The sequence below is a fragment of the Octodon degus genome, unplaced genomic scaffold (genome assembly GCF_000260255.1).
Source record: "Octodon degus isolate 3935 unplaced genomic scaffold, OctDeg1.0 scaffold00201, whole genome shotgun sequence".
Classification (NCBI taxonomy): domain Eukaryota; kingdom Metazoa; phylum Chordata; class Mammalia; order Rodentia; family Octodontidae; genus Octodon; species Octodon degus.
Genome location: NW_004524777.1, coordinates 2564036 through 2591727, shown reverse-complemented (window position 1 = coordinate 2591727; position 27692 = coordinate 2564036). Strand labels below are relative to the sequence as shown.

Genomic DNA, 27692 nt, shown 5'->3' with positions numbered 1-27692 from the left:
ATGGTTGAGAATAATAAATTCTGTATGTACATATATATGAGTATGTTTGTCTAGGTGTTAGTGTATATGTTACATACTGAGGTTTTTTTTAAATATAGTATAAGCCCCTCCCTGTTTTGTTTCTTTTCACATTTAATTGGAGGTGAAGGGAGGAGGGCTTTGAGCCCTGGCATGAAATGAGTCAGACTTTCATATTAGCTGTTGCTTAGCAACCCCTTAGCAGGTTTTAATTATTTGCCAGAAACTTAACTGAGGCTCTTTTGCTTTTTTTTTTCCCTGTCCACTAACTTTCCTTGTAGTAATTTTGCCACTCTTACCTCTCTGTAGAGAAGTGTGTCACATCTTGGGTGCCAGAGATGTACTCAGTTTTCTGTCTGAGCTCTTGTCCTGAGGACAACAAAGGACAAAGTTGATGTTCAGCAATGTGGAACAAAGTGACTATAGTTTATTAGGGAGCAGAAAAAAAACGTTCTAGCTAACAGAGAAGGACTCCAAGGGAGGATGCTGTGGAGGTGCCAAAATTCAAGTTTATGTACACTTTATTCATATAATTTTGGGTACTAAAAATGAAACAAAACAACATTATTGTCATTTTTAGTTGGGCTTCTGATGTCAGGAGGAGTAGTAGAATTCTCTTGTTCTCCGAGGTACTGCTTTTTTTTTTTTATTTTCGGAAAGGATCTACAGGGTGTTCAGGGTCTCACTACTGAGACCCTGTGATTGGACTCATAGTGATCCTCCTGTTTATAGCCTCCCAAGAGCTGGGATTACAGGCTTACAGGCATGTGTCACCATGCCCAGTCTTAGTTGCCGGCTCAGTGTGCCCTGGGGTCAGTGAACCCTGGGCCTCTGCCCCTCCTTTAATACTCTGAGATATTTGGCCAGCCCTTTGCTCTTCTGAATTGTGGGTTTATGTTAGTTGTCTGTTTTTGTATGGTGTGCTCATTTTTCTTTTGTGTTGTTGGCTTTCATTATTGATTTATAAAGTTATTTTTAGTGAGGAGTGGTGGTACAAGTCTGTAATCCCATCTATTCTGGAAGCTGATGTAGAATGATCTGAAATTTGAGACCAGAGTGGAGAGTTTAGTGAAACCTTATGTTCAGATAAATTTGAAAAAGAGCTGGAAATATATCTCAGTAGATTGCTTGCCTAGCATCCCAAGGCCCTAGGTTTAATTCTCCATGACCTAAAATGAAAGTAAATAAAATGCCATAAGTCATTTGTATTTTCTAGAACTTAATCCATTATTTGTTAAATGTATTACACATCATTTCTCCTACTCTCAAGTAATGTCTGTTAAATATTTAAAAGATAATTTCCTGTATTCCCTGATCTTCATTGCCAAATAAAACCATTTTTCTTTGCCATGTTTTCATTTTATTTTTGCTGTATTATTATACAGGAATTTTAAATTATTAAATGTATACATATTTTTCTCTTTGTACATTTTGCATCTTATTTGAGAAATTTTGTTTTAATAAAGTCTGAAAGAGAAAGATGTTTCTTTGCCTCACTTTGAAAATTCAAAATTTTAATTTTCACATTCTTGAAATATCTACATACTTTTAATTTTGCATATGATGTGAGATAGGGATATTTTTGGTGGTAAGGATTGGACCTAAGGGCTGATGTATGCTAGCAAATGTTCTACCATTGAGCTACATCCCCAAACCTGGTGTCTAAATTTCCATCTTGATAAACAATTGTTACAACATATTTTATTTGCATTGCATTGTGACATCTATACTCTTTCATGTTGTAATTTTCCATATATCTATTGATCTGTTCCTTGGCTTTGCATTTTATCTAGTTATTGTCTTGCACCTGTACTGTTTTATTTTGACATATGACAAGTCTAGCTTGATGGCTTGAGGATTCTTACTGTCTTAAATACTTTTTCTGTTGTTAAGACAGAATGCTTGACACCCAAATTTAAAGAAGAAAAAGGTTTATTTTAATCTCAGTTTGTAGAGATTTCCATTCATAATCAGTTGGCTCCAAGGCAGGGTGCCTTCACAGAGGAGAGCAATTCAGAGCAGGCAGAAGACATAAAAAACAAGGGATCTCTCTCTCTCTCTCTCTCTCTCTCTCTCTCTCTCTCTCTCTCTGTTTCTTTGTTTGCAGAACTGGGGATTTAACTCATGCACTTGCAAGGCAAGCGCTTATTCAACTGAGCTGTCTCCCCATCCAAACAAGGGATCTTAATAGCATCTTTCTGCCCCTTTCATATTGTATCTAGACTTCTGGGATTAGGGCGGTACCAAACCAATCAATGAACCAATTTGCTAATCACATGCCTGTAATTCCAGTATCTCTGCCTAGATTCAGGCACCTCTGAAAAAGTCTGATGACCATATGAGGCTTTGGGGCCAAGGAGATAGCTCAGTAGAATAAGCACTTGACCAGCAAACACAGGGCCCTGAGTTCAATCCTTGGTACCACCAAAAAAAAAAAAAAAGGATTAAGGGTTTCAGGGGCCTGCCCATTATTAGCTCAGTGGTTTAAGTGCCTGCTTAAGCAAAGCAGTCAGGCTCAGGATGCTGTGGTTTGATCCCCAGAACCTCAGGCTTTATCTGACCTGCCCTTTAGGCATCCTGAGCTAGCAAAAAAAAAAAAATGCTTGACATGAGGCTTTAAGGGGAGTTGTTTAGACTGAAACCATAGCATTCCCCCCCTGGCCCCTAAAGACTAAGGCACATCCCTTTATGCAAAAGACATTTATTCTCTCTTCAAGAGTTTTCAAAGTCCTAACAGTTTGAGTGTTGCTGAAAAGTCCATATCCCCAGTTTTCTCTGAGATTTAAGGTGAACTCTTAGTTGTGAGCTCCTGTACAAATGAAAAGACAGTTAACCCTTACAACATTCAATAGCACAAGACATTTCCATCCCAAAAGTTACAAACAGGAAGTGAGAAAGGATAAAATCCAGCAGGGCAAGCAGTAAGATTTTTTTTTTCTAAATGTATTTGGTACAGGGTCTCACTACATAGCTCAGACTCATAGTGACCCTCCAGTCCTGGGATTATAGATGTGTGCCACCACACCTTGTGCCAGTGGCCAGCTCAGTGCACTCGGGGGTGGGGCTGTTGTGGCAGTGCAGTACTGGGGATTGAACCCTGGTCCCTGCGCTTGCCTAAGCAGATGCTTAGTCCGCTGAGCTAGCTCACCAGAACAGTAGGTTTTGTGGTTTCATGTTCAGCATCTGAAGCAATATGCAGTAAGAGGTGAACTGCAAAGAGCCTGAGTGGCTCCACCCTGTGGTACTTTTGGTTGTTGTAGCTCCCATGACTTTTTTCTTTGGCTTGGGGCGGACATCCAGACACAATCCGTAACACTGACCAATTTGTTCTTGAATACTTTGCAAACTATTTTTGGACTGGTATGACTATTAAACTCATAAAGAATTCTGGTTAGAATTGCTTTAAAAGTATCATTTGATTAAGAAAATTGACCTTAACCATTTTCTGATTTATGAGAAAAACAAAACTGTTTTGATAGTCAAGGGCCATTTGTATTTTTTCGTATTGTTCATTTTTTTCCCCGTGAGTCAACCATGATGGAACATGTGTGTAATCTCAGCACTTGGGAGGCAGAGGCAGAAGGATCGCCATAAATTCAAGACCAGCTTGGGCTACATAGTGAGTTCAGGGGCAGCCTGAACTATAGAGTGATATCCTGCCTCGAAATTTTTTTTCCATGAAATTGATATTTACATTTTCTTAGATTGATTTCAGAATAGCTGTTTTACTTGTTATCATTAATTCCTCCTAGACTGCATTTACTAATTTTTGTTTTTGATGTATTGACATCCTATTGATTTTTATATGTTGTTCTTGTGCCTAATAATGTTGATGAACTGTAATGTTTTCTGATGGTTTGCCTGTAGACTTGCTTGAATTTTCTAAGTATGGGTTGAACATCCCTAATGTGGAAATCTCAGATGCTTAATACCCTGGAACTTTTGGAGTACTGACATGATACCATACATGGAAAATCATTTACCTTGTGACAGATGTCAGGCAAAATGTAGGTGCACCAAAAAATGTTGTGTAGGAGTACCTTTAAATTCTCTGTATAAGGTATATATGAAAGAAGTGAATATTGTGTTTAGACTTTTATCCTATTCCCAAGATATTTCATGATGTATTTGAAAATAACAACAAACTTGAAAATTTTTGAAATCTGAGCCACTTCTGTCCTCAAGCATTTTGGATAGATGATAGCACTCATGATTGAATCCTAGTGGCTTTATATTAAGATGAAAAGACACACACACACACACACACACACACACACACACGCATGCTCTCTCTTTCTCTTGCACCATGAAATACCATGTGAAGCCTCTCAACACTGCCAGGAAGACCAGTGTTAGATGTCGACCCTCATACTTGCATTCCAGCATCCTACGACAGAATAAATATTTACAACTTACCATCTCTGGTATTGTGTTAGTAGCAACAGAAAACAAACCAGTGTATATGGTATTTATTTTTCTGTTTTCTTTGTATTTAAAGAGAATTAAAAAAAATAAGACAATATAAAATTTCAAAACAAGATGATAGAAAATTAACAATTGTTATTATAATGCATATTGTTATCTTCAGAGTTGTTTCTCAGATTACCAGACATAGGCATGTAAAGTCAGTCAAACAGTATAACTAACTGTTCCTTTCAATGAACTGATAAAAATTAATAGTACAATTATGTTAGTTGTCTTGTGTATTTATATATGTATGTATACATATGTGTATATGTTTTATATATATATATACATTTTATACATACATACATACACACACACTGTTTTTAAAGACACTTTGAAACAACTACTCAGAGTAGGTTCATAATATTATACTTGATAAAACAAGGTATGATAAATTCCATTTTTATGCATCCTTATTAGCATTTGAAATTGTCACTGTTTTTCATTTAAGCCTCTCTAGCAGGAAACCTTTTAGATAATCATGTATATATATTTTATTTTTGATATTGCATTGCATTTTATTTGCTAATATCTTGTTGAGGATTTTTGTATCTTTATTCAGTAAGGGGATTGACATATAGTTTTGTTTTACAATTTGGACTTTATCTGGCTTGGGGATCTGGGTGATACCATTTCCATAAATGATTTTGGGAGTACTCCATCTCTTTGAAATTTCTTTGAAGAGCTTGAAGAGTACTTGTGAACTAATACCTTTAAAGGTTTTATAGAGTTTAGCAGTGAGTCCTGTGGATTCTGGTCTCATTTTAGTTCATAGTTTCTTAGTAACTGTGTCTATTTCATTCCTTGGTACTGGGTTGCTAAGCATATTTCTGTCTTCTTGAGTTACCTTTAGTAATTAGTATGTCTAGGAATGAAGAACATATACTCACTTTTTTGGAACATAATTTAAAATTAGCTACTAATTATCTTTTGGATTTCAACAAAGTCTGCAGTGATTTCACCTTTGTTCATTTCTTTTTTTTGTATTATTGATTTCATTGAGATACAAAGAGCAATGAGACAGTTTCAAAACAGGTCAGTAGGACAGTTTCAATAATGAATACATTGCATATTGTTGTCTTTGTAGTGGTTAGTCATACTACAAGATGCAGGCATGATATCCTGTCCAAACACTATTAGAACAAATCTTTCTTCTCATTGAATTAAGAGGAAGTAGCTGTATATCTATCCTATTTTGTATATACAGACACAAAATGGTCCTTCATTTATATCCCCTTTTTTTGTTTACTTTTGTCTGAGATGGGTTTTCCATTGCAATTTAAATACTGTAGATGCATGCATTCAGCACAATAATCCAATATAGTCCAGTAGTCCTTAACAGTAGTGGGTTATACATAGGACTGGCAATGTTAGAAGTTGTTGACTTAAGCCTTTTACAGCTCAGAATATTAATATGGCTTTACTTTTTATACCTCGTTTTTATACTTTTCTTCTGGATGGCTAAGACCAAGATAAAGCAAGACCTATATAACAAGAAATGTAACTTTTTTATCTGCCAAGGTCAGTCAAATCCCCTCAGGATTTACCCTGAAAACTTGTACAGCAGTTTGTAGCTCCTTTGTCAGTGTCAGCCATGTAGATAAGTCACAGCCAATGCTTGTCCAATTTGTTCTTTGTGAAAGCCTGAGAGAATGTTTTCTCTCCATGTCACTGTCCTTAGGCACACTCTACATCATGGATCACATTCCTCTGTGGCCCCAAAATCTCCTTGATCAGAAAATTTGGGACACAACTGAGTTACAGGATGCTACAGTACAGGTTCTTTTATTTCCTGAGTCCTCACTGACCTTGAAGGACTAGGGCCAAAATGTTGGCTGTCCTTGCAGCCCTTCTTTTTCTCTAATTTTTGGTCTGCAAACTTAAAGTGTTAACCCTCCAGAACAGAAGCTTAATGATATTATTACCTTATAACATAGACAGTTGAACTTAACATCACTATCTGTCTGAGTATCAAGTGCATTAGATATAACATGGAAGAGCTTTTTTCCATCAATCGTTGAAATGGTAGACTTTAAATCCCTACAGAATGTTAAAAAAAACAGTAAAAAAATAGAAATAGCCAATTACAAATTTTTACACAGAAATTTAGAGATCTAACCATATACAGCATTGTAGCACGATAGTCCTATGACTTTTTTTTGTCTCTTGTTTTCATTTATTACTTTTTTTTCTACTTTTTTAAAACATTTACTTAGAGTATTTGATATAACATTAGAAGCAGTATTTTTTTTAGAAGAAATACTTATTTTTTTATTTACTTAGAGATGGGGTTTTTCTATATTACCCAGGCTGATCTCCTTTTTTTTCATATTCAACACTTATTTTATTAATATCTAATCTAATACAAGTTTCTTCATCTGTATCTGTGACATGCATATATGATAATTCCATCTTAAAGAGTTCCAATAGGATTGAACAGTTTCTTGCAATTATTGCTGTGTGCCTACAAAGACAAACATTTGAATTTGTGGTGGTTTCCTGTCTTGAAAGCAACTTAATTGGTGCTTTCTGAAGAAAAAAAACTTCTATGAATTATTTAACTTGATTCCAATAAAATATGGCTTCAGCAAATGTGAAAAGAGAAAATCCTGTTATTTCTTTGTTGACTCATGTTATGAAGGTAAAAAATGTGGAATTTTTTTGTATTTCTATACAAAAAGTGGATTTGCACAATTCTGACAGGTAAAGTACTAAAAGATGTCATACACTCCCTTTTCATCAGGAAAGCAAAAATGATTTCACTCTGTTCATCCTCTGAATTGATTAGTAACCTCGTGATTTTCACATTGGGAGGCAAATTACTAGCAGTAAGTTAATCAAATTTAGATCTTTCCTGAACAGGAGCACTATAGAAATCAAGAACATCTCTGACGCTGCACATCTGGTGAAGCCTGGAGTTAGGTATTGCGTGGCCCAAGTCATCAGCTAACTGTGCCAAGAGACTGAACTTCATACGGCAATCCTCTAGGGAGATGTCTTGCCGATTATTGGGAAGAGATGAACCAAAAATTTCTTTAATATGAGATTCCAAACGACTCTGGAGATCTTCGGGTGGCATATATGCTCGATTTTGTAAAGGTGGACAAACCAGAATAGGTTCTTTTTTTCACTTCTTCAGTCTTAGCCACCAGTGGTTCTTTCTCTTTCCTGATTTGAGACCAAAACTCTTTATGTGCCGCCACTGTGACCATCCACAGCCAAACCTTTCCTATAAAATGGGCCATCATTCTTCTTAGGGATGGGCTGTCTTTCACACAGGTTTCTAGCCATTCAAGAGAACCTAAGTGTTCCCAGTTCTGCAAATTGCAGCTCAGTGGTAGAATACTTTCTTATTGTGCACGAGGTCCAGAGTTCAATCTCTAGCTTTCTGGGTGTCCCCACCTTTTTTTTAATTGATTCCTCCACCTAGGCGTCCCTGAGTAGCCCTCTCTAGAGCAGGTGGATGCTCCTCCATCCAATGATCTCGGTGGGAAACTCCAAAATGATACAGGGAGAATAACTGGTCTCGAGTGGGTGACCTCCAAATGACATAGGGCTCTGGACCTGACCTGCACAAGTTCGTGTTCTCTTAAAACTGAAGAATGAATTTTAGGAACAAACGGAGGTTGTGAGCAGAATATATTTATTGAGAGAAAGAAAGCTCCTTTCCCTAGAGAGGGACAGGAAGGAGGGCCTGGGTGGGTAGTTCCCTCGGCAGTATGCTTTTAGAAGACCAGAATGACAGGCATTCCAAGCATGGCCCTAGTATTACACATTGCTATCCTCAGTGCAGTTGCTCCGTTCACAGGTGTTAGCACATATAATTAGTCAGCATGAGAATTCTATCAATTAACTGCTAGTTTCAAACACCTGCTGAAGATTCTCAGGATCATTACCGTAACCATCTTGTGTGTATAAGTGTATGGCTTTACCCCTGCCATGTTTCCTAGCTTTTGTACTTGCTCTCTCTTCCTTGTTTACTCCTGAAGCACTGCTTTCCATTTAGTTGTGTTATACCTTTCAATTTTAATTTCTTCTTTTGAGTTCTTACACTGGGAAGATTATACAATATTTACATGTATGGGTCTGGGTTTTTTCACTTCTGAGTATATCTTCAAGTGGCATCTACTTATATATGAAGGCTTCAAGTTTATCTTTCTTTATATTTGTGCAATACTCCATTGTAGCAAATAGAATACAGGAAATCATCCAGAAGATTATACACCATGACTAGGTAGGATTCATCCCAGCGAAGCAAGGATAGTTAAATATATGCAAATGTATAAATGTAATACACTATATCAATAGAGTCATATCCAAAAACCACATCTTTTTCATGCCTTCCTCAGGTACTGGGCATTTTGGTTGTTTCCAAGATTTGGCTATCACAAATTGTGCTGCTATAAACGTGGGTGCACATATATCACTGTGGTCTGATGTTTTCAGTTCTTTTGGGAAAATATCCACAAATGGAATAGCTGGATTGAATGGGATTTCCAGTCCTAGTTTTTTGATGAGTCGCCACACTCATTTCCATAGTGGTTGTAGCAGTCTGCATTCCCACCAGTAATGGAGAAGGGTTCCTTTTTCCCTACAGTCTCTCCAGTATTCATTATTAGATGATTTCTTTATGGTAGCCATTCTTTCTGGGATGAGGTGTTATCTCCATGTTGTTTTAATTTGCAATTCTCGAATGGCCAGTGATGTGAAACATTTTTTCAGGTATTTATTTGCTACATGTATTTCTTCCTCTGGGAAGTGAGTATTCATCTCAGATGCCCATTTTTGGATTGGGTCCTTACATTTGGAGCCCTAATTTTCTTTTCTTTTCTTTTCTTTTCTTTTCTTTTCTTTTCTTTTCTTTTCTTTTTTCTTTCTTTCTTTCTTTCTTTCTTTCTCTTAGTTCTTTGTATATTTTAGATAGAACACTTTTCTCTGAGTGATTATTGGTTAATATTTTTTCAAATTTGTGGGTTTTCTTTTCAGTATGTAATTTTTGACATGCAGAAACTTGTCGATAAGAGGAGGTCCCAGTTGTTGATTCTTTTATCTTCCATGCAGTTTGGTTTTTGTTCCTGAAATGTTTGCTACCCCTCCATCTTCATGGTTTTTACCTAGTTTCTCTTGTAGGAGATTTAATGTTTCTCTTTTAACATTTAGATCTTTAATCCATTTCGACTTTAATGCCTTGTGATAGACCTAGGCCTAGTTTTAGTTTTTGGCATGTGGAAAGCCAGTTTTTCTAGCACCATTTGTTAAAGAGGCTATCTGTCTTCCAGTGAACATGTTTGGTCCCTGTCTTAGTTACTCTTCTGTCATTGCAATGCTGTTACAGTTATTCTTCTCTCCTTGCTGGGACAAATATGTGACACTTAAAATGAGGGAAGGAAAGGTTTATTTAGCTCACAATTGCTGGAGGTTTTATAGTTCAAAATAGTCTGAATTATATAGCAAGAATTTAGAGCCTTATTTGCTCAGGAAAGAGGGTCAGTGCCTCTGTCTTCTCCAAACATCTCATCTCTGCCTGAAATGCTGTCAATCACAGACACAGTTGCACCATGCTACAGGGTCTGGAGGACAGGCTGGGGTGCTGCTGTGTCCAGGATGATGGGCTCCACACCTCCAAGAGAGGCTGCAGGCCTGGGAGGGCAGATTGCATGCTTCCATTTTAACCCTTCATGCCTCTCTGGCCCAGCCCTTCAAGCTCCTCGATTGTCCTCTGGTCTCACCCCTCAAGCCACTTGCTATGCCTCAGACATGTCTGCCACATGTCTAACATGAGGCTTTGTGGGGACAACTAGACACAAATCATAATAGCGCCTTTGTCAATGATGAGGTGGCTGAGTGTCTTTGTAGTTGTATCTACCTCTTCTAATCTGTGCCATTGATCCTTGGGTCTGGTTTATTTATTTATTTATTTATTGCCTTTACCATGCCAATTTTATCACAGTAGCTTTGTAGTATAATTTCAAATCAGGGATTGTAATGTCTCCTGACTTGCCTTTGTTTACCAGAATTGCCTTTGCTATTCTAGGTCTTTTCTGGTTCCAAATAAATTTTACGAATGATTTCTCTAGGTGTGTGAGGTATGTTGGTCGTATTTTGATAGGGATTACATTGAATCTGTATGACAATTTTGGGAGTATGGCCATTTTCACAATGTTTGTACTTCCTATCCAGGAGCAAGGAATATCTTTCTATTTTCTGAAATATTCAAACTTTTTGGTCAAAGTACTGTAATTTTCATTGAATAGGTCTTCTTTAGTTAGATTAATTCCTATGTATTTCTTTTTTTGGATTCTATTGTGAATCATATTGTTTCTTTAATTTCTCTCTCTGTGTTTGTTATCTATGTGAAGGAATTATATTGATTTTTGGGCATTGACTTTGTAACCTGCTATGCTATTGAATTTGTGTTAATTCTAGTTTCTTGATGGAGTGTTTAGTGTCTTTGAAGTAATCATTTCATGTGCAAATGATGATAGCTTAACTTCTTTTGCCCATTCACATTCCTTTTTTTCTGTCTCTTGTCTAATGGCTGTAGCTAATGATTGCAGAATTACATTGAATAGGAGTGGTGATAGAGGACATCCTTGTCTTGTACCTGATTTGAGAGTAAAAAATTTCAGTTTGTCCTCATTTAGAATTATGTTGGCTGTGTGATTGTCATAGGTGGATTTTATCAGACTGAGGTAGAGGCCATCTATTCCAATCTTCTGTATGGCTTTGGCCATGAATGGGTGTTGGACTTTGACAAAGGCCTTGTCTGAATCAATTGAGATGATCATGTGGCTTTTCGATTTGGCTCTATTGATATAGTTTATTACATTTATAGGTTTGCATATGTTGAACCATCTTTGCATCCCTGGGATGAATCCTACCTGGTCATAGTGTATAATTTTCTTGGTGTTTTTCTCTATTCTATTTGTTAGGATTTGATTGAGGATTTTTGTATCTATATTGGTGAGGAAGATTGGCCTGTAGTTCTCTGTTTTGGTTGAATCTTTCTCTGGTTTTGTTATCAGTATAATACTTGCTTCCAGGAATGATTTTGAGAGTATTGCTTCCTTTTCAATTTCATTGACGAGTTTGAGAAATATTGGGATTATATCTTCTGTAATTTTTTTTTGTAAAATTCAGCTGTGAATCCATGAGCACATGGACTTCTCTTTGTAAGTTTTTATTACATTTTCAATTTCATTGACTGATAATGGTTTATTGAGAATTCTTAACATCTTCTTAATTCAGTTTTGTTAAGTTGTACCTATGTCAGAATCTGTCTATTTCTTCTGTGTCTTTGATTCTGTGAGAGTAAGATTTTCAATGAAGCTTTTGATTATCTTCTGCATTTTTAGAGGGTCTGTAGTAATTTTGCCCATTTCATTCCTTGTTTCTTGAATTTGAGTTTTTTCTTTCCTCTTTTTGATGCGGGTAGCTAGTGGTTTTTCAATTTTATTTACTCTTTCAAAGAACCAGCTTTTTGATTTTTTTTTAATTCTTTGTATTGTTTTCTTTGTCTCTATTCCATGAATTTCTGCTCTAATCTTTATGATTTCCTCCTGTCTCTGGGCTTTGTTTCCCCTTCTTTTTCTAGATTTTGAGGTACAATATTAGAGTGTTTATTTGTTTCCATTCTGTTTTCTTTTTTTTTTTTTTTTTTTTTGGCGGAACCGGGAATTGAACTCAGACCCTTGCGCTTGCCAGGGAAGTGCTTATTCCACTGAGCCATTTCCCCGGCCCCTCTGTTTTCTTAATGTGTAAGTTTTCAACTATAAATTTTCCCCTAAGAACTTCTTTCATTGCATCCCACAAATTCTGGTAAGTTGTGCTTGAATTTTTGTTGTATTGTAGGTATTGTTTAATTTCATCTATAACTCAGTGGTTTGTGAGGAGAGTGTTATTTAATTTCCATGTGTTTGTGGGATTTTTATGGTTTTGTTTGCCATTTATTTCTAGTTTCATTGCACTGTGGTCAGATAATATGCTTGGGACGGTTTCTGTTTACTTGTATATACTTAAGTGTAACGTATAGACTAGTATGTGGTCTATTTTAGAAAATGTCCCATGTGCATGTGGCAAGAATGTGTAGTCAGCTATGGTTGGGTGGAACATTTTGCATATATCCACTAAGTCCATTTGTTCAAAGGTGTGGTTCAGTTCTGCTACCTTTTGCCTAATTTTATGTCTGCTTGACCTAGTGTTTTGGGATAAGGGGATATTAAGGTCTCTTGTTAAGACTGTTGTATTGGATATTAGATTTTTCGTGTGCATTAAGAACTGTCTTATATAGTTCGGTGCTGCTATATTTGGTGCATACATATTTATGGCTCTTATTTCTTCCTCTTGTATATTTCTCCTAAGCAGTATATAGCGGCCTTTTTTAATTCATTTGGTCAGTCTGGTTTTTACATTCAGATTATCTGTGTATAGGGTTGCTATCCCTGCTTTTTTCTGAAGTCCTGGGTCATGTAGGAATGTTTTCCATCCTTTGGCTTTCAGCATATGAATTTCGTTATTGGTTGAATGTGTTTGTTGTCCACAGCATATTGTTGGATTGTTTTCTAATCCACTTTGCCAATCTATTTCTTTTAGTTGATGAATCGAGTCCCTTTACATTGGTGGCTAAAATTGAGATGTATTGGGTTATGATTTACATGTTATTTCTCTGCTGTTGCTTACCTATTTTTCTTGTGTTTCATTGTTTGTCTTATTTGATGGCTTCTTTCCATTCTCATTCATGGAGTTGTGATCATTTTGATCCCTCTTTAGAATATTTTGTGGTGGTCTGTCTAGGGTCTGCTTGCTTGTCATGAGTTTCTTTAGTTGTTCTTTGTCTTAGAAGTATTTCCCTTTTCCATGAAATTTGAAAGATAATTTTTCAGGTTACATCAGTCTGAGTTGGCATTTGTTTTCTTATAAGACTTGAAGTATTTCGCTCAGTGCTCTTCTTGACTTGATGGTTTGTGAGGAGAAATCTGCTGTTATTCTGATGAATTTTCCTATAAATGTGATGTGTCTTTTCTCTAGCAGCTTTTAGTATGTTGTTCTTGTGCTGAATTTCTGGGATGTTGAGTATTATATGATTAGATGTCATTTTAATTAATTGTTGATGTTATTTGGAGTTTTGTATGCTTTGGTTACTAAGTGTCAGATTGTTTCCCCATATTTGGGAAGTTTTCTGCTATTACTTCTGCCCATATTCTTTTTAGATCGTTTGTGTCGCCTCCTTTCTCATTGATGCCTTGTTAGTCTTATGTTGTTCATCTTTGCATCATCTTACAGATGTTGAATTATTATTTCCTAGATCGTAGTTACTTTTCAGAGATTGTTCCTTATCTTTTCACTAACTGCAACAGTGTCTTCAAGGTCTGAAAGTGTATCTTCCCTTTCATTCAGACAGTTTCACCAACTTTTAATTGAATTTTTAATCTCCTGACTATCTCTTTGCGTGTGCTTCATACGTTGCATTTCTTTGCTAATTGAAAGCTTACACCATTTTTCTATTCTTTATTTTTTTCTCAGTTTCTTCTTTAGAAACACTTAGTAATTCTTTCCTTATAGTTATCATTTTTTTTTACTTGGGAGATTTCTGAGTTGATTGCTTCCATACCTTTCTGAAGTGGTTTCTTTACTTCAGACACTATAATTTCACAGGTTTTAGGTGTGTGACTTCCATTTTCTTGTATGTTAGTGTCTCCTCCATTTGTTCTGGGTGGGCTTGGAGCCTGAGAATGCATTTTGTTTCTTCTCTTTGTTGCTTCATATTTCAGCAAGAAGTCTGTATTTTGATTTGTGTGATTTATTTTTTGGTGGAAATTTGATAGTAATTATCCATATCATTATGACTAGAGTCTCTCTATAGAGTCTGTTCTTTGGGTGTCTCTTCTCTGTTAAGAGATTCTTGTTTTGTTTTTATCTTAAGGTTTTGCCGTCTCTATTGATTGAGAATGAGATATTGGTTTCTGTTTGGCACTGTCCTATGACCTTTGTTGTAGAGCTTTATTACCCAAGCATGTTGCAATATTATTACCCAAAAGAGATCATGTGGTCAAGGTTGGTATAGTTTTCTATTTGCAGTACTGCAATTCACAACACTAATGGTGGGTAGTGAGATTTAGCAATTGACCAACTTTTTTAACTTATGGATTTGTATTGCAGACCATAAGAACAAACATTATAACTGCGTAGCTAAGGAGATATTCAATTGGGAATTTGCATTTAAATTGGTTCCTCTAAGTTCTGCCTGGTCGCCTCCCCTTGATGTACCTGGTGTCTTCCAGGTATACCAGTTCACCACGGTTACCTTTTACCATCTGTCTCTGGGTTTCACAGTATGTCTCAGGTCACTGGGTCAGGATCAGCGAACCTTGAACTCGTCCAGCTGGGCCTGGCTTGGGTCTGGCTGCTGTGCTCACGTTCTTCTTGGTGTAGCCCGTGGAAGTGAACCTGCTGTGCCCCACTGGCTAGATGTTCTGCCTTTGGTTTTGCTTGCTCAGTCTCGCCCCTTGCCTCTCTGCAGGGAGTTCTGCCACAGGGTGCCATACCAGTCCTGTCCACTGAAGTTTCCCTGCACCTGGTTCCACAACGGTCCTGCCCACTGAAGTTTCCAGCACTCTTTGCCACACATCTGCTTCTTTTTTATGAGCAGAATATATTTATTGAGGGAAAGAATGCTCCTGTCCCAGAGAGGGACAGGAGGAGGTCCAAGTAGGTTGTCCCTCCATATATCTGCTTCTTCATTTTAAATTATTTGATAAATTTTATGATCTGTTCCTGATTTCTACTTTGAGTCTGTTGTGACTGTAGTATTGTAAGTTGTTCAAATTTTCTAATATCAGTTTTTTTTTTTTGACAAATACACATTAGTGGTTGGCAGACTAATGGCCCTTTCATGATGGTAGTACTGAAAGTTATGAATGTTGGTCTGGCATGGTGGTTAATATCTGCACTGAGCAGGCCGAGGCATGAGGATTGCTATCAGAGGCCAGCCTGTGCTACAAAGTGAGACCCTCTCTCCTGAAAGTAACATGGAATTAAGAGCAGAAAGAAAGTTGTGAATGTTATATTGCATCAGAAAGTGAAATTAAAGTCAGAAATGAAATTATGGTAGCTATTTCTTAATTTTGAAATGAATAGAGTCCCTGAATTATCCCAGTGCACTTAGTGATTTCACTTAGTGATTTTAGTCTATATAAACTGAAGAGTTAAATAGTAAAGAGAGATCTAGAGACATGTATAAGCTTCAGAAGGTACAGTATAAGAACATTAATTTTGGAAAAGCAGAAGTGTTTAGGTTAACAGAAAAACAACTTGCTTTAATGAGGTCAGTGTGTAAAAATAAGTGACAATCCATCAGAGAGAGTTTTCCTACTTGTTTATGTACAAAAGAGCAGATGTTCAAAATATATAGACCCGTAGTAATGAGAACAGTGCATTCATTGTTGGAAACTTCATCTCTCCTTTCTCTGCAGTGGACAGGACCCGGCCAAAAATCAGCAAGGCTATTGGAGAACTCAGCAGTACCATTAATGTATAGGATCTAATGAATATTTGTATAACATTCCACTTAAAGCCAGCTGAATACATATTTCAAGTATTGACAATATACTATTTGTAAAGATCATTATATGAGTATTATATTTGCTGCCATAATAAATTATCAAAAGTAGTATATTTCAGCTGAGTTTCTGGTATTTAAAATATAGTTGTACTTCAGTTTTATCTCATTCTCACAATCATGATCTTTGTACTACTGGATAATTTTTCATGATGCTATTGTGAATGGTATTGTTTTACTAATTTTTTGTAGGTGAGTTTATTAATGTGCAGGACTACTACTGATTTTTTGTGTGTACTTCTTTTTTCATTTTATGTAAGTGGTACAGGGTCTCATTATGCCTCTAGTACTTGTAGTAATCCTCCTGTTTTCAGCCTCCCTAGTGCTGGGATTACAGGCATGCGCCACCAGGCCCAGACTAGGTCACCAGCTTAGTACATCCCAGGGCCTATTTTGGCATGACATGCAGTTCTGAGGATCACTCCCTGGTCCCTGCACTTGCCAAAGCAGTTGCTTAGTTTGCTGAGCTATATCGCCAGCCCTTTGTGTGTACATTTTGTATACTGTTAGTTACCAAAATTTGGTTAATTGTAGGAGTGGTTTGTGAACTTTTTTGGGTCTTCAATGTAGAGGATCATGTCTTCTGCAAACAATGATAATTTGATTTTTTATATTCCTCTCATAAATATCCCTTTTATTTCTTTTTATTTCCTGATTTCTTTTTCTAACATTTTGAGTAAATATTGAATAGGACAGGTGATACTGGAAATCCTTGTCTTGATACTGATTTTAGAGAGAAACCTTTTTGCTTTTCCCCATTTAATATTATTCTGGTGGTAATTTTGTAATAAATGACTTTTATCAAATGGAGTTAAGTTTCTGATATGTCTAGAGAATTTTGTCAGGAACAAAGGTTGGCTTTTGTCAAAAGTTTTTTTTCCAGAATATCAAAAGAAAAAATCCTGAACTCTGAAGAACCAATGCAAAAAACGAAATGAATCTAAAAAATTTGCTCTGTGTTTTAAAAAAAATTTAAGCAATTATTTATTTTGTTACATTGTGTCACCACGCAGTGTCCCACTCCCAATCTTGGCCTCGCCAGCCCTGGGATTACAGACTGGCATGGCATGTGGTCCCAAGGATTGAACCCCCATCCTTGTACTTGCTAGGCAGGTGCTTAGTCTGCCCAGCCCTCCTCTGTGTCTTTCATTGAGTCTTTTCTTTCCACATTCTGCAATCTTGGAATTTAGCAGATACGGGGGAGGAATAGAAAGTTGCGTCTAGGCTCTATTTTATTTTCATACTTAAGATTTTTCATGTGAATGCTGGATCATGCCTCATTTTCCTGCTTGGTGTAGGCAATGAATGGTGTCCACTCTAAAGCTATGGTCATTCTGGCAGCTCCCAGTTTATGTGTCCTTTTTTCCACCTCACAGTGTTTCTTTTTTTCTGTCTAGCTTTATAGCCTAAGTGTTTGTCAAGTGTCCCTCTAGTCCAGGAGGCCCTTCTTTTCCTGTACCTCAGGCCATGATAGTCTTTCAGGCTAAACTATACCCTTGCTCATGCTGGTAGATGGGAAAAGCAAACACCATTTATGGACTTCTATGCTGGATGTAGGTAGGAGGGTAGGTAGGGTGGTCTAGCCATCTGTTGCACTTAATGCCAGCACTTTCAGACCCAACTTCTTTTGGAAGCCACATAGGACCAACCTACCTTCTTACCACAGAAACTGGAGCTTCTTTGTCTTTCTGCACCTAACTTAAACTTTCCAGCTTCTATATCTAGAGTGTATATTCTCTGGGATTAACTTGTTTGCTCCTACCCAGTCACTATGGCAGGCTGACACCATAAATCCTGAAGTATGTCAGCTGTGCATTTGTTCTTTGGCTTTGTCTCAAACAATTAACTCTTTCTCAAAATGACCTTCTTAAACCCTCTCAATAAGGCAGGCTGTGTCCTTTCCTTCCTCCTTAACTCCAGCTTGCCTTTGGAAGAAATCACTTTCAGAGTAAAAGACTATATTATGTTTGCATTTTATAGCCATTTCTGGGGCCAGTGCTGTTGGCCTACTTTGCTGTCTGTCTCTGAAGCCACTATTTCTTTCTGGGCTTGCCTTGTATCAGTAGAGGTGAAATTCTCTCCTAGGGAGCTGAGGTGAGCCTTCCAGACTGCCTCATTCCTTTCTCTGCAGTGTGCTTTATCTTTTCAACTTTTGGAAAATTTCTAGTCTTGCTGTCAGTTTCCTCCTGTTTCCCAGCAATTTATCTCTTTCCTTTTTTCCATTAAATTGTTGTCTTAACAATAGTGAGGTTATAGTTTGCTGTGTGTCTCTTCTTTCTGTCTTGCACCCTCATGTTGTTATGTTTCTTGTGACCCTCACAAGAGGCCTAATACAGGCCATCTTACCTTGGAGATTTTTGGGCCTCTAAATTGTTGACTAATTCTCTTTTCTTACAAATTCCTAGCCTCAGGTATTTTGTTATACCCAAAGGAAATGGACTAATGCAGTTTGGTGACCAGACTATAATCCTTATCTGTCAGCAGACAGTCCATGTTTTTACCTAATATAAATATTCCTATTAAAAATATTTTCAGACATGTTTCTGCATGGAGTACTGCTTTCACTTATCATGTGTATATTCCTAGGAATGGAATAGATATGTGTTATGGGAGTTTAGCTTTTTGAGGAACTTAAATACAACTTTCCAGAACTCTTTTACCATTTTGCATTTCCAGTGGTAGTACATGAGGGCTTCAGGTTCTCCACAGTCTTTCCAGAAATTGTTAATTATCTATATTTTTGAGACCCACTGCCTTAGTGAGTATATAGTGAGTGCTTCATTTGCATTTCCTTAGTGACCAGTAGGGTTAATTATCATTTTATTTGTTGATTAGACTTCTGTATATCATCTTTGGACAAATGTTAATTCAGATATTCTGTACCCCCTCTTCCTGGGCTTTTATGAATAAGAAAGTTTTGATAGAACAGTTTTAAGTTCATGACAAAATGGAATGGAAAGTGCAGCGAATTCCCTATAGATTTTCTGTCTTCACAAGTAAACAGCTTTTCCCGCTGTACATAGTTTACAGCAGAGTTTGCTTTTGGTGTTGTACATTCTATAGCAGTGATGATTAGAAATTCAATGATGTGAACAGCCTGCTACGGCATGTGTATTATAGGCTCTTCATTATTTAATAGGTTTAGACAAGTGTGTAATGATATGTATCCATTGTTGTGTCTTACAGAACTGTTTTATTTTTCTATAATCCTCTGTACTTTACCTGTTTCCTTTTCTGTTAACCTCTAGCAACTGCTAATCTTTTAAAATGTTTCACTAGTTTTCCCTCTTCCAGAATGTTGTACAGTTGATGTCTTTTTGTGATTTCGTGGAACTTCGTGGCTTTTTAATGCTGAGTAGTATTTTCTTTTCTGCATGTTCCAGATTCATTTATACATATATCTATCAAAGGGCATTTTGATTGCTCTCAACTTTTGTCAATTATAAATAAAGTGATTGTAAACATTTTTGTATGTTTTTGCATGAGCCATGTATTTACAATGGTCCCTTTATCACTGTAATACAATGCCTTTAACTCTTTTGGGAAGGTACTTAGAAAATATTTGGATCAAATACAAGTTCTATTTTCAGTTGTTTGAGTAATCTATATTGAAGTTCACACTTTGAAAATTTCAATGAAGACAGTTCCTCAAATATATAGCTAAATGTGATTTAATTTCACACCATTCTTAAACTTCTACATACTAAAATTCATATACAAAATAGTTAGGATAGATATACAGTTACCTTCTATTAGTCCAATGAGAAGAAAGGTTTATACTAATAATGTTTGGACAAGATACCATTTCCGCATCTTGTCCTCTGGACAACTACTATGAAGACAACAATATGTGATATATTAATTACTGCAACTGTCATGCTAACCTGTTTGAAACTGTTTCATTGCTATTTTTTCCCCATGAAAATGAATAAAAAATTAAAAAAATTTAAAATGATTAATCAAAAATAAAAACAATTTTCTGGCCATGACACCTTGACTTCCATTCTTTACTTCTTCAGGCAAGGTCTATTGGTAAATACTCTTGAGTGAGCAAAATCTATTTCTCTGCTGGACAGTGTTCTAACCAAGGCTGCCATGTGGTTAACATGTAAAATGTTCAGGTGATACCTCTGTTGTCTTGGGTAGGGCCCTAAGGATATAGGCAGACCACCTGGTTTGAGTTCCAGCCTGTTGCACATCTGTAGGACTTCGAAATTCCCATGTATAAAATGGGGCTTATTATTTTTTTTGTAGAATGATTGTGGAATTTTGTTTTATGAAAGGTGAGGAAATATGTAATCCATTTCATAAAACGAAGGTTAACAAATATGTAAGAAGATACTTTTTTAAGAGTATAATTAAGTGGTTTGAGGTCTTCCAGGTTTTGGGTGAAACAGGTCAGAGAGGAAATTGATTGAAGAAAAAACAAGTCTCCTAATTTTTCAAGGGACTTCATGAAACTATTTCTTCTCCTCCATCTTTAATTTGTTTTACTTGTTCAAATTTTTTTACTGGAGCACGGATCTTTGCTTTTCTCTCATTTACTCTAACAGATGAGAAAATTGGTGAAAATATCATGATGTTGACCCTTTGTCCTGTTTTTCTTCTTTACAGATTACTCCTCTGCTGTTCAGAAGTTTTCCCAGACATTACAATCATTTCAGTTTAATTTCATTGGAGACACTCTGACTGATGATGAGATTAACATTGGTAAGTCTCAACTCCACATGGCCTTGTGCTTTTCCATGTAGGACTGAGGCTGTGGAAGCCCTTACTGTGTGGGCGCAGAGCACTTTATCCACTGTGGAATAGTGTTAAACTCCTTAGGAAAGATAAGGAAATCTTTCCTGCCAGTGCCATTTCTGCCTTACACAAAGGCAGCTAAGGCGTCTTGTAAACTTTCACTGAGGGCTTCTGACTCAGTCTGCAGGAAGAACTTTTCTTTAAACCATCTAACACATGGACCCAGATATTTTTGTAAAAGACAAAGAATAATTTGTGTTTTTTTCCAGAATGATTCAGCGTAAGATTCCTCTAAGAAACAAATTCCCCTGGAAATTTTAAAACTAGCATTTATCTCAGTATAGCTCTTTAGCCAACAGGAGTTCTGAAGCCTCTTTTGGGACTTGGATATAATAAAAATGCTTTATTAGCTGTGTGATGTTTGGCCAATATATTTATTCTCTGTAAGTCTCCATCTTGTCTTCTGTAAAATGGACCTTATGCTTTTATCTCTCTCAAGAATATTATAAACAGCAGATTAAATAATGGAAGAAAAAAGAACTCTGTTTGTTTTAGTTGTTATGAAGTTAAGCAAAATTCAACAAACTATAGCCATTTAGCCAAATGTAGCTCATGACCTGTTTTTGTACATAAAGTTTTATTGGAATGCAGAGACACTTATTCCTGTAAGTATCATCTATGGATATTTCCCACAGCACACCTGCAGCATTATCTAGCATTAATAGTGACTAGTTGGCCCTCAAAGCCTGAAGTATTTACTTCCTGACTTGTTAACAAAAAATTGCTGACCCTTGAGTAAGAGGTAGTTTAAAACATTCTGCCAGATTAGAACACTGAATCACAGACCTATTAAGAATGACCTAATGTTACTGGAAAAAGTTGGTGATGCAGTCATATTTATATTGCTGTAAAAACTAAATATAAAATATATTGTTAATAAATGCTCACTGTAGTACATTTAATGTATAAAAGCATGAAATTACTTATGATAAAAGGATATTCTAGCAAAAGCAGTATTTTAGATGTACTCATATGTTCTTTTTTCTAAAAAAATATGGAATATAAAATAGTACTAAAACAAAAATTAGAAGTGATCCAGAATTTTACTTACCAAAGTAATAGGAATTTCACAGCATTCATTGTAATGTATGCTGTTGTCTTCCAACTGATTATTCATATTACCAGATAACTGCATGCAAAATTGGAAGAAAGAAGAAAAGAAATATGTAAGAAATTAAGAGAAGAAAAAGGAAAAGCAACAGAAAAAAGGAGACGAAACAATTTAAGCCTTAATTGCACCTGTCCATAGACCAGCAGAAATGCACAGCACAGTTGTCCAAACCATCCTACTTACATACATAGATATATCTCTTTACTCCCTCTCCTGTCCTTTTCATATATTGTTTTCCTAAACATGTATCTGTTTTCTTTGTATGAAATTTAGTTTACACTAAATACCTAATGTTATCTTTTTTTTTTTCTTTCTGGAACTGGGGATTGAACTCAGGCCCTTGCGCTTGCCAGGGAAGCACTTATTCTACTGAGCCATCTCCCCGGTCCCCCTAATGTTATCTTTTTAACCTAATATTGTATCAAATGTTTTCACAGATTATATAATTTTTTTTGAAGTTTCATGGTAGAGAAGGACATTGTCTTATTCACATCTATCTTCTAATGTATAGGGTGCCTAACATATAATAGATGCTCAGTACCTGTTTGTTAAATGAATGAATAATGAATACATTTGCACTTTATTATTATAATAGCTGTACTTTATTTAATATTTATTTATGGAAATTTATTTTTAATTGTTTACCATTACAAATACTATTGCAGTGCATTCTTTTATAAAGAGTACAGTTGTGAGGGATATTCAGATTATATCCTGAATTTTAGTCCTGTTATTATCAGAATAGGGTGTTTATCAGGTGAACCGCAATAGTGGTTGGCTTCTGTGTACCTTCTTGCTATAACTTCCCCAGAAATTGACATCACTAGGTTTTAGTAGGTTGCTTGTTTAAGAACAGTATTTCTAATCTTAAACTGTAAGTCATGTTTCTGCTGTAGTCCTCTAAGTATATATGTATATGTATTTAGTATAGAGTCTCACTATGTAGCTCGGACTCATAGTGATCCTCCTGTTTTCAGCCTCCCCAGTGCTGGGATTATGGGCCAGGCATGTGGTGCTGGGGATGGAACCCCAGTCCCTGTGCTTGCCAAAGCAGGAGCTTAGTCCACTGAGCTATGTCACCGGTCCCATTTTACCTTAGCGTATTTGAAGAAGGTCCTTTGTAACCACAACAATTAACGTCAAATTTGGAGACAGAGATTTCCACCAGCCACCTGTTTCTGCTGTGTGTAAGTTCAGGAATCAGGCAGAGTTGGACATCATCTGTTCAACTAGCTCCACATGAATATTTCGTTGCTACACAACCCATGGAAGATCAACATTGTCAGTGGTCTAATACTTGCAAAGCAGAGCATAACCCAGAATATTTCAGCATGGCAGTGTCAGCTCATGGGCTATTTGAGGTGACGTAAAGGCATTTGACTGAAGAGGATGGCAGAATGAGAGATTGATAGCCTCACTGTGTTTTATTCTCATGGGCTTTTTATGCCCTCCTGATGTATTCTTCCATCTCACTAACCTGGAGACTGATGTTTTGGTACCAGTCAGGGTCAAATAAGTGATATGAAATGATTCTAATAGATTGCTGGCATTGACCGCAAGATTGGGTGAAGCAATTGTCAGTTCTTAAGAGCATCCTTTAGAAGGCGCAGACTTCAAGCCTGTTTGCCATTTATTCCTTCTCTACCAAAGGTCACCCTGATTTTGAAAACTCCTCCCTCTAAACTTTCCTCTTATATTGGTAGTAACACCTTGGTCCACTTTTCCTAATGGGAGGATGGTCAGAATTAGACACATGGCATAGAGGTTGGGCGACCCTAGATTCAGACAGTGGGCTGTCTGTTTATTAGATGTATGATTGGAAGTTTTCTTTTAAAAAAATGAAAATTGAGTTTTTGGTTATCTTTAAATTATTAACTAAATATCATTTATTACAAAAATATGAAAATTGAGAAAAAGATTAGTAGTCATCATTTGGTGTCTACTATATGATACTGTGGGTAAGTAAATTAGAGGTGAAAGGGTTAAGAAAGTTGCCCAGAATCACTTAGTGAGTGGGTAGTTTGTTTGTATGTTTATTTATTTACTTTGCAGCATTGGGGATTGCATTCTGGACAGGCACTTAAGCCGCTGAGCTGTCCTCCCCAGCCCATGAATGGGTAGTTTAAATGGGATTTTAAATAAATTTATCATGACTTTACACTTTATATATGTATGCTTTCCATAAAGAACTGTGTCTAGGGCTGGCAGGATAGCTCAGCAGTTTAAAGTGCCTGCTTAGGCAAGGCAGGGACCATGGTTTGATCCCTGTCACCACATGCCACACCAACCCTGCCCCCAGGGTGGGCTAAGCCAGCCATAAAAACGAAACTGTGTTTATGTGTCATAGTAATTCATATTTGGTTAACAATGTATCAGCAATATTCCTTGCGTCCTCTCTTTTGTCCTATTTTTGGTTTAACAATAATTTTTTATGCACTTACATGTATATATGTATTATGTATGTATATATACGATTTTTATGTATGAAATTTTATGTTCTGCTTGTTTCATGTGAGAACATAGACATTTTTCTATGTTCCTATAAAATTTTAACAACTATAATAGTCCATTGACTGCAGATACTTAATCCGTTTTCATTTGCTACACATTTGCTTTCAATTATTTATTATCAGTAATAGTATTGATTGCCTATTTTGGCCTTAAATTTTGTCCTCCTGTAATCAGGATTAGGTTTTAGGCATGGTTTCCCAGAAGTGAATGTATGCAGTAAAAGCTATAAATAATTTTAAGCCTTTCAATCAATATTATCAACTTTTATTGGAAATTGATGACACTTTGGGAAGACATTGTACAACAGTGTTGGAAAATTTATTTGACCTTTCTGAACCTCAGTTTTTTTATCACTAAAAGTGTAATGATGAATGTTATAAAACCTGAGAATGCTTGCGTTTCTCACTTTTTTTTTTTTACCTTTTTCATATTCTTTTTCTTGAAATTTTTTTAGGGATAGTGTCTCAGTTACTCTTCTCTCAATGCTCGGACAAATACCCACCACCTAAAATGAAGGAAGCAAAGGTTTATTAACTCATAGTTAGTGGAGGTTTCAGTCCGTACTCAGCTGGCTCCAAGGGAGAGTGGTACATGGCAGAGAGCAGCAGCAAAGAGCAAGAGAGCAAAGGGAGTGGCAGCAGCTCAGGCAGCTTGCTAGCCTCTCTCCCCTCCTTACATTGTAATACAGAGTATCTGCCCCAGGACACTCACACCCATAATCCTAGCACTGGATCAAGAATCAACCACAAACTTCAGAAGTGGCTTCGTGTTTGCATGAGGTTTTGCGGAGGACACCTAGCCACAAACCGTAGCAGAATAGTTAACTCTTGCTGGGTCTCCCTTTAGTATTCTAGCACTGCTGGACATTATTGTAGCATACTGCAGTCAGTTTTGTTTTTAAATTTTCTTGCTGGTGGTGCTAGTGAGATAGGTGTTGATGGTAGTGTTAGTTGTGTTCATATAGGCTTGTTTTCTTCCTTTTCTTAACCAGTTTTCTTGTATCATTCTTCTCTGAGGAGAGAACAAGATCTAAGCTCTTCATTTTTTTCTCTTTAGTGACTATTCTGTCCCCTAACACTCTAACAGATAATTGGATCTTACAAAAGCTTTTATTTTCTTCCCATTTACTCTAGAGAAATGTTTGCAAGTTTACCTCTCAGATTGTGCCATGGTAATTCATATTTGGTTAAAAATGTATCAGTAATATTCCTTGTCTAACCTCATGGCACTCAAGAAAAAACCATTGTACAAATCTTGTGCCCTTGCTCTTCAAACATTTTCTGACAGAAAAGAAGGCATATGGCAATATGAATAGAATGGATAGAGAGAAGGATATACTTTGGCTATGCTTGTGGCACTTACCTTAAATATGTAGAAAGAACATTAAAATAGGGTTCCCTTCCCAGCTTTTTGACCTTGGAAAATGAGTTACAATTTCTGCGCTTTTAGTTTCATGAATAAAATGAGATACCTGGACTTAGAAGGACGATTTCTAAAAAATACTGTAGTTTTTTACTCATACTTGAGCAGCATGCAAAAGCTATTTTGACTTTGCTAAGTACTTGACTGGTGCCATATATGTCAGCAGGTTTTTGAAATCTTCTAATTAACAAAGAAATAAAATTATAGGACTTGGAGAGGTCAGAGAACTCGAGGTTCTTCTGGTTTCATTAAACTGATTCATTGGTTTATGAAAATCTTGGTAATTGAAAATAACCACCATAAAGCTCTGACCAGGTTACCTCATTAGGTCTGGTGAAGAAATGACCTCCTACAATGTGATCTTCTGGAAAAGCAAAGAAACACTGATAATTTTTTTTTTCATTTTGGTATTGGGAACCAAACTCAGGACTTTTTTCCACCACTAAAATAGTTTTGAAAGCAATTGCACAGTTATTAAAAGCATGACAGCCACCATTCTGGGGGCCATTGGAGAAGGCAGATGGGCTGAAAGTTCCCCAAAGACTGGGCAGTATCACTCGTAAGGCTTGTCTCATAAGAACTGACTCAGAACTTGTTCATTTGAAAAATTTTTGCAGAACATTTCTTAAAAACAATCACTGGAGATAAAGAGAAAATAGAATATCTTTCTAAAATTTTTAAAATAATTTTATTTAGAAACAAATAGCAATAAGACAGTTTCAAAACTGATTAGTAGGACAGTTTCAATAATTAATACATTGCATATTGTTGTCTTATTGGTTTATCATAGTACAAGATGCAGACATGATATCCTGTTCACAGACACTATTAGAAAAAATCATTCTATTCATTGAATTAAAAGAATGTAGCTGTATATCTATCCTATTTTGAATATACAGATACAAAATGGTCATTCATTTGTATCCCCCTTTTTTGTTTAGTTTTGTCAGAGAAGGGTATTCCATTGTCATTTAAATATTATAGGTGTGTGAATTCAGCAAAATATTCCAATATAGTCTAGTAGTCCATAATAGTAGTGGGTTTTCCGTAAGACTAGCAATGTCAGAAGTTGTTGACTTGAGCCTTTTACATTTCAGCATATTAATATGGCTTTACTTTTTATACTTCCTTTTTATACTTTGCTTCTGGATGGTTAAGACCAAGGTAAAGCAAGGCCTATGTAACAAGAACTGTAGCTTTTGGATCTGGTAAGGCCAGTCAAATCCCCTCAGGATTTATCCTGAGACCCTGTATCTCAGATTGTAGATCCTGTGTCAGTGTCAGCCTTGTGGATGAGTCACCGCCATTGCTTGATCAATTTGCTCTCTGTGAAAGCCTGAGAAAATGTTTTCTCTCCATGTGACTCTCCTTAGGCACACTCTACATCATCGATCACTTTCCTTTGTTGTCCCATAATCTCCTTGATCAGAAAATTTGGGACACAACTGAATTAGATGATGTTACAATATAGGTTCTCCTTTGTCCTGAGTCCTCACTGACCTTGAAAGGCTAAGGCCAAAGTGTTGGCTGTCCTTGCAGCCCTTCTTTTTCTCTAATTTTTGGTCTGCAAACTTAGGTTCTTAACCCTCCAGAAGAGAAGCTTATTGTTATTACCCTACAACACAGGCAGTTGAGCTTAACCTCATTGTCTGTCTCAATATCAAACATCTTAGGCATAACATGGAACCAGTATTTTCCATCAAGTATTGATATGTTAGCCTTTAAGTCCCTACAGAATGTGAA

At 36.5% G+C, this 27692-nt stretch overlaps 1 protein-coding gene across 5 annotated transcripts in view; it reads left to right on the top strand.

The window, feature by feature from the left end:
• Ophn1 (oligophrenin 1) overlaps window positions 1–27692 on the top strand; it is a 477586-nt gene that overhangs the window by 138067 nt on the left and 311827 nt on the right. For all 5 annotated transcript variants that reach the window (XM_023704707.1, XM_023704709.1, XM_023704708.1 and 2 more), the window contains exon 3: window positions 20717–20812. In XM_023704707.1, coding sequence (XP_023560475.1) covers window positions 20717–20812 — 96 coding nt within the window. The remainder of the gene's footprint in view (window positions 1–20716; window positions 20813–27692) is intronic.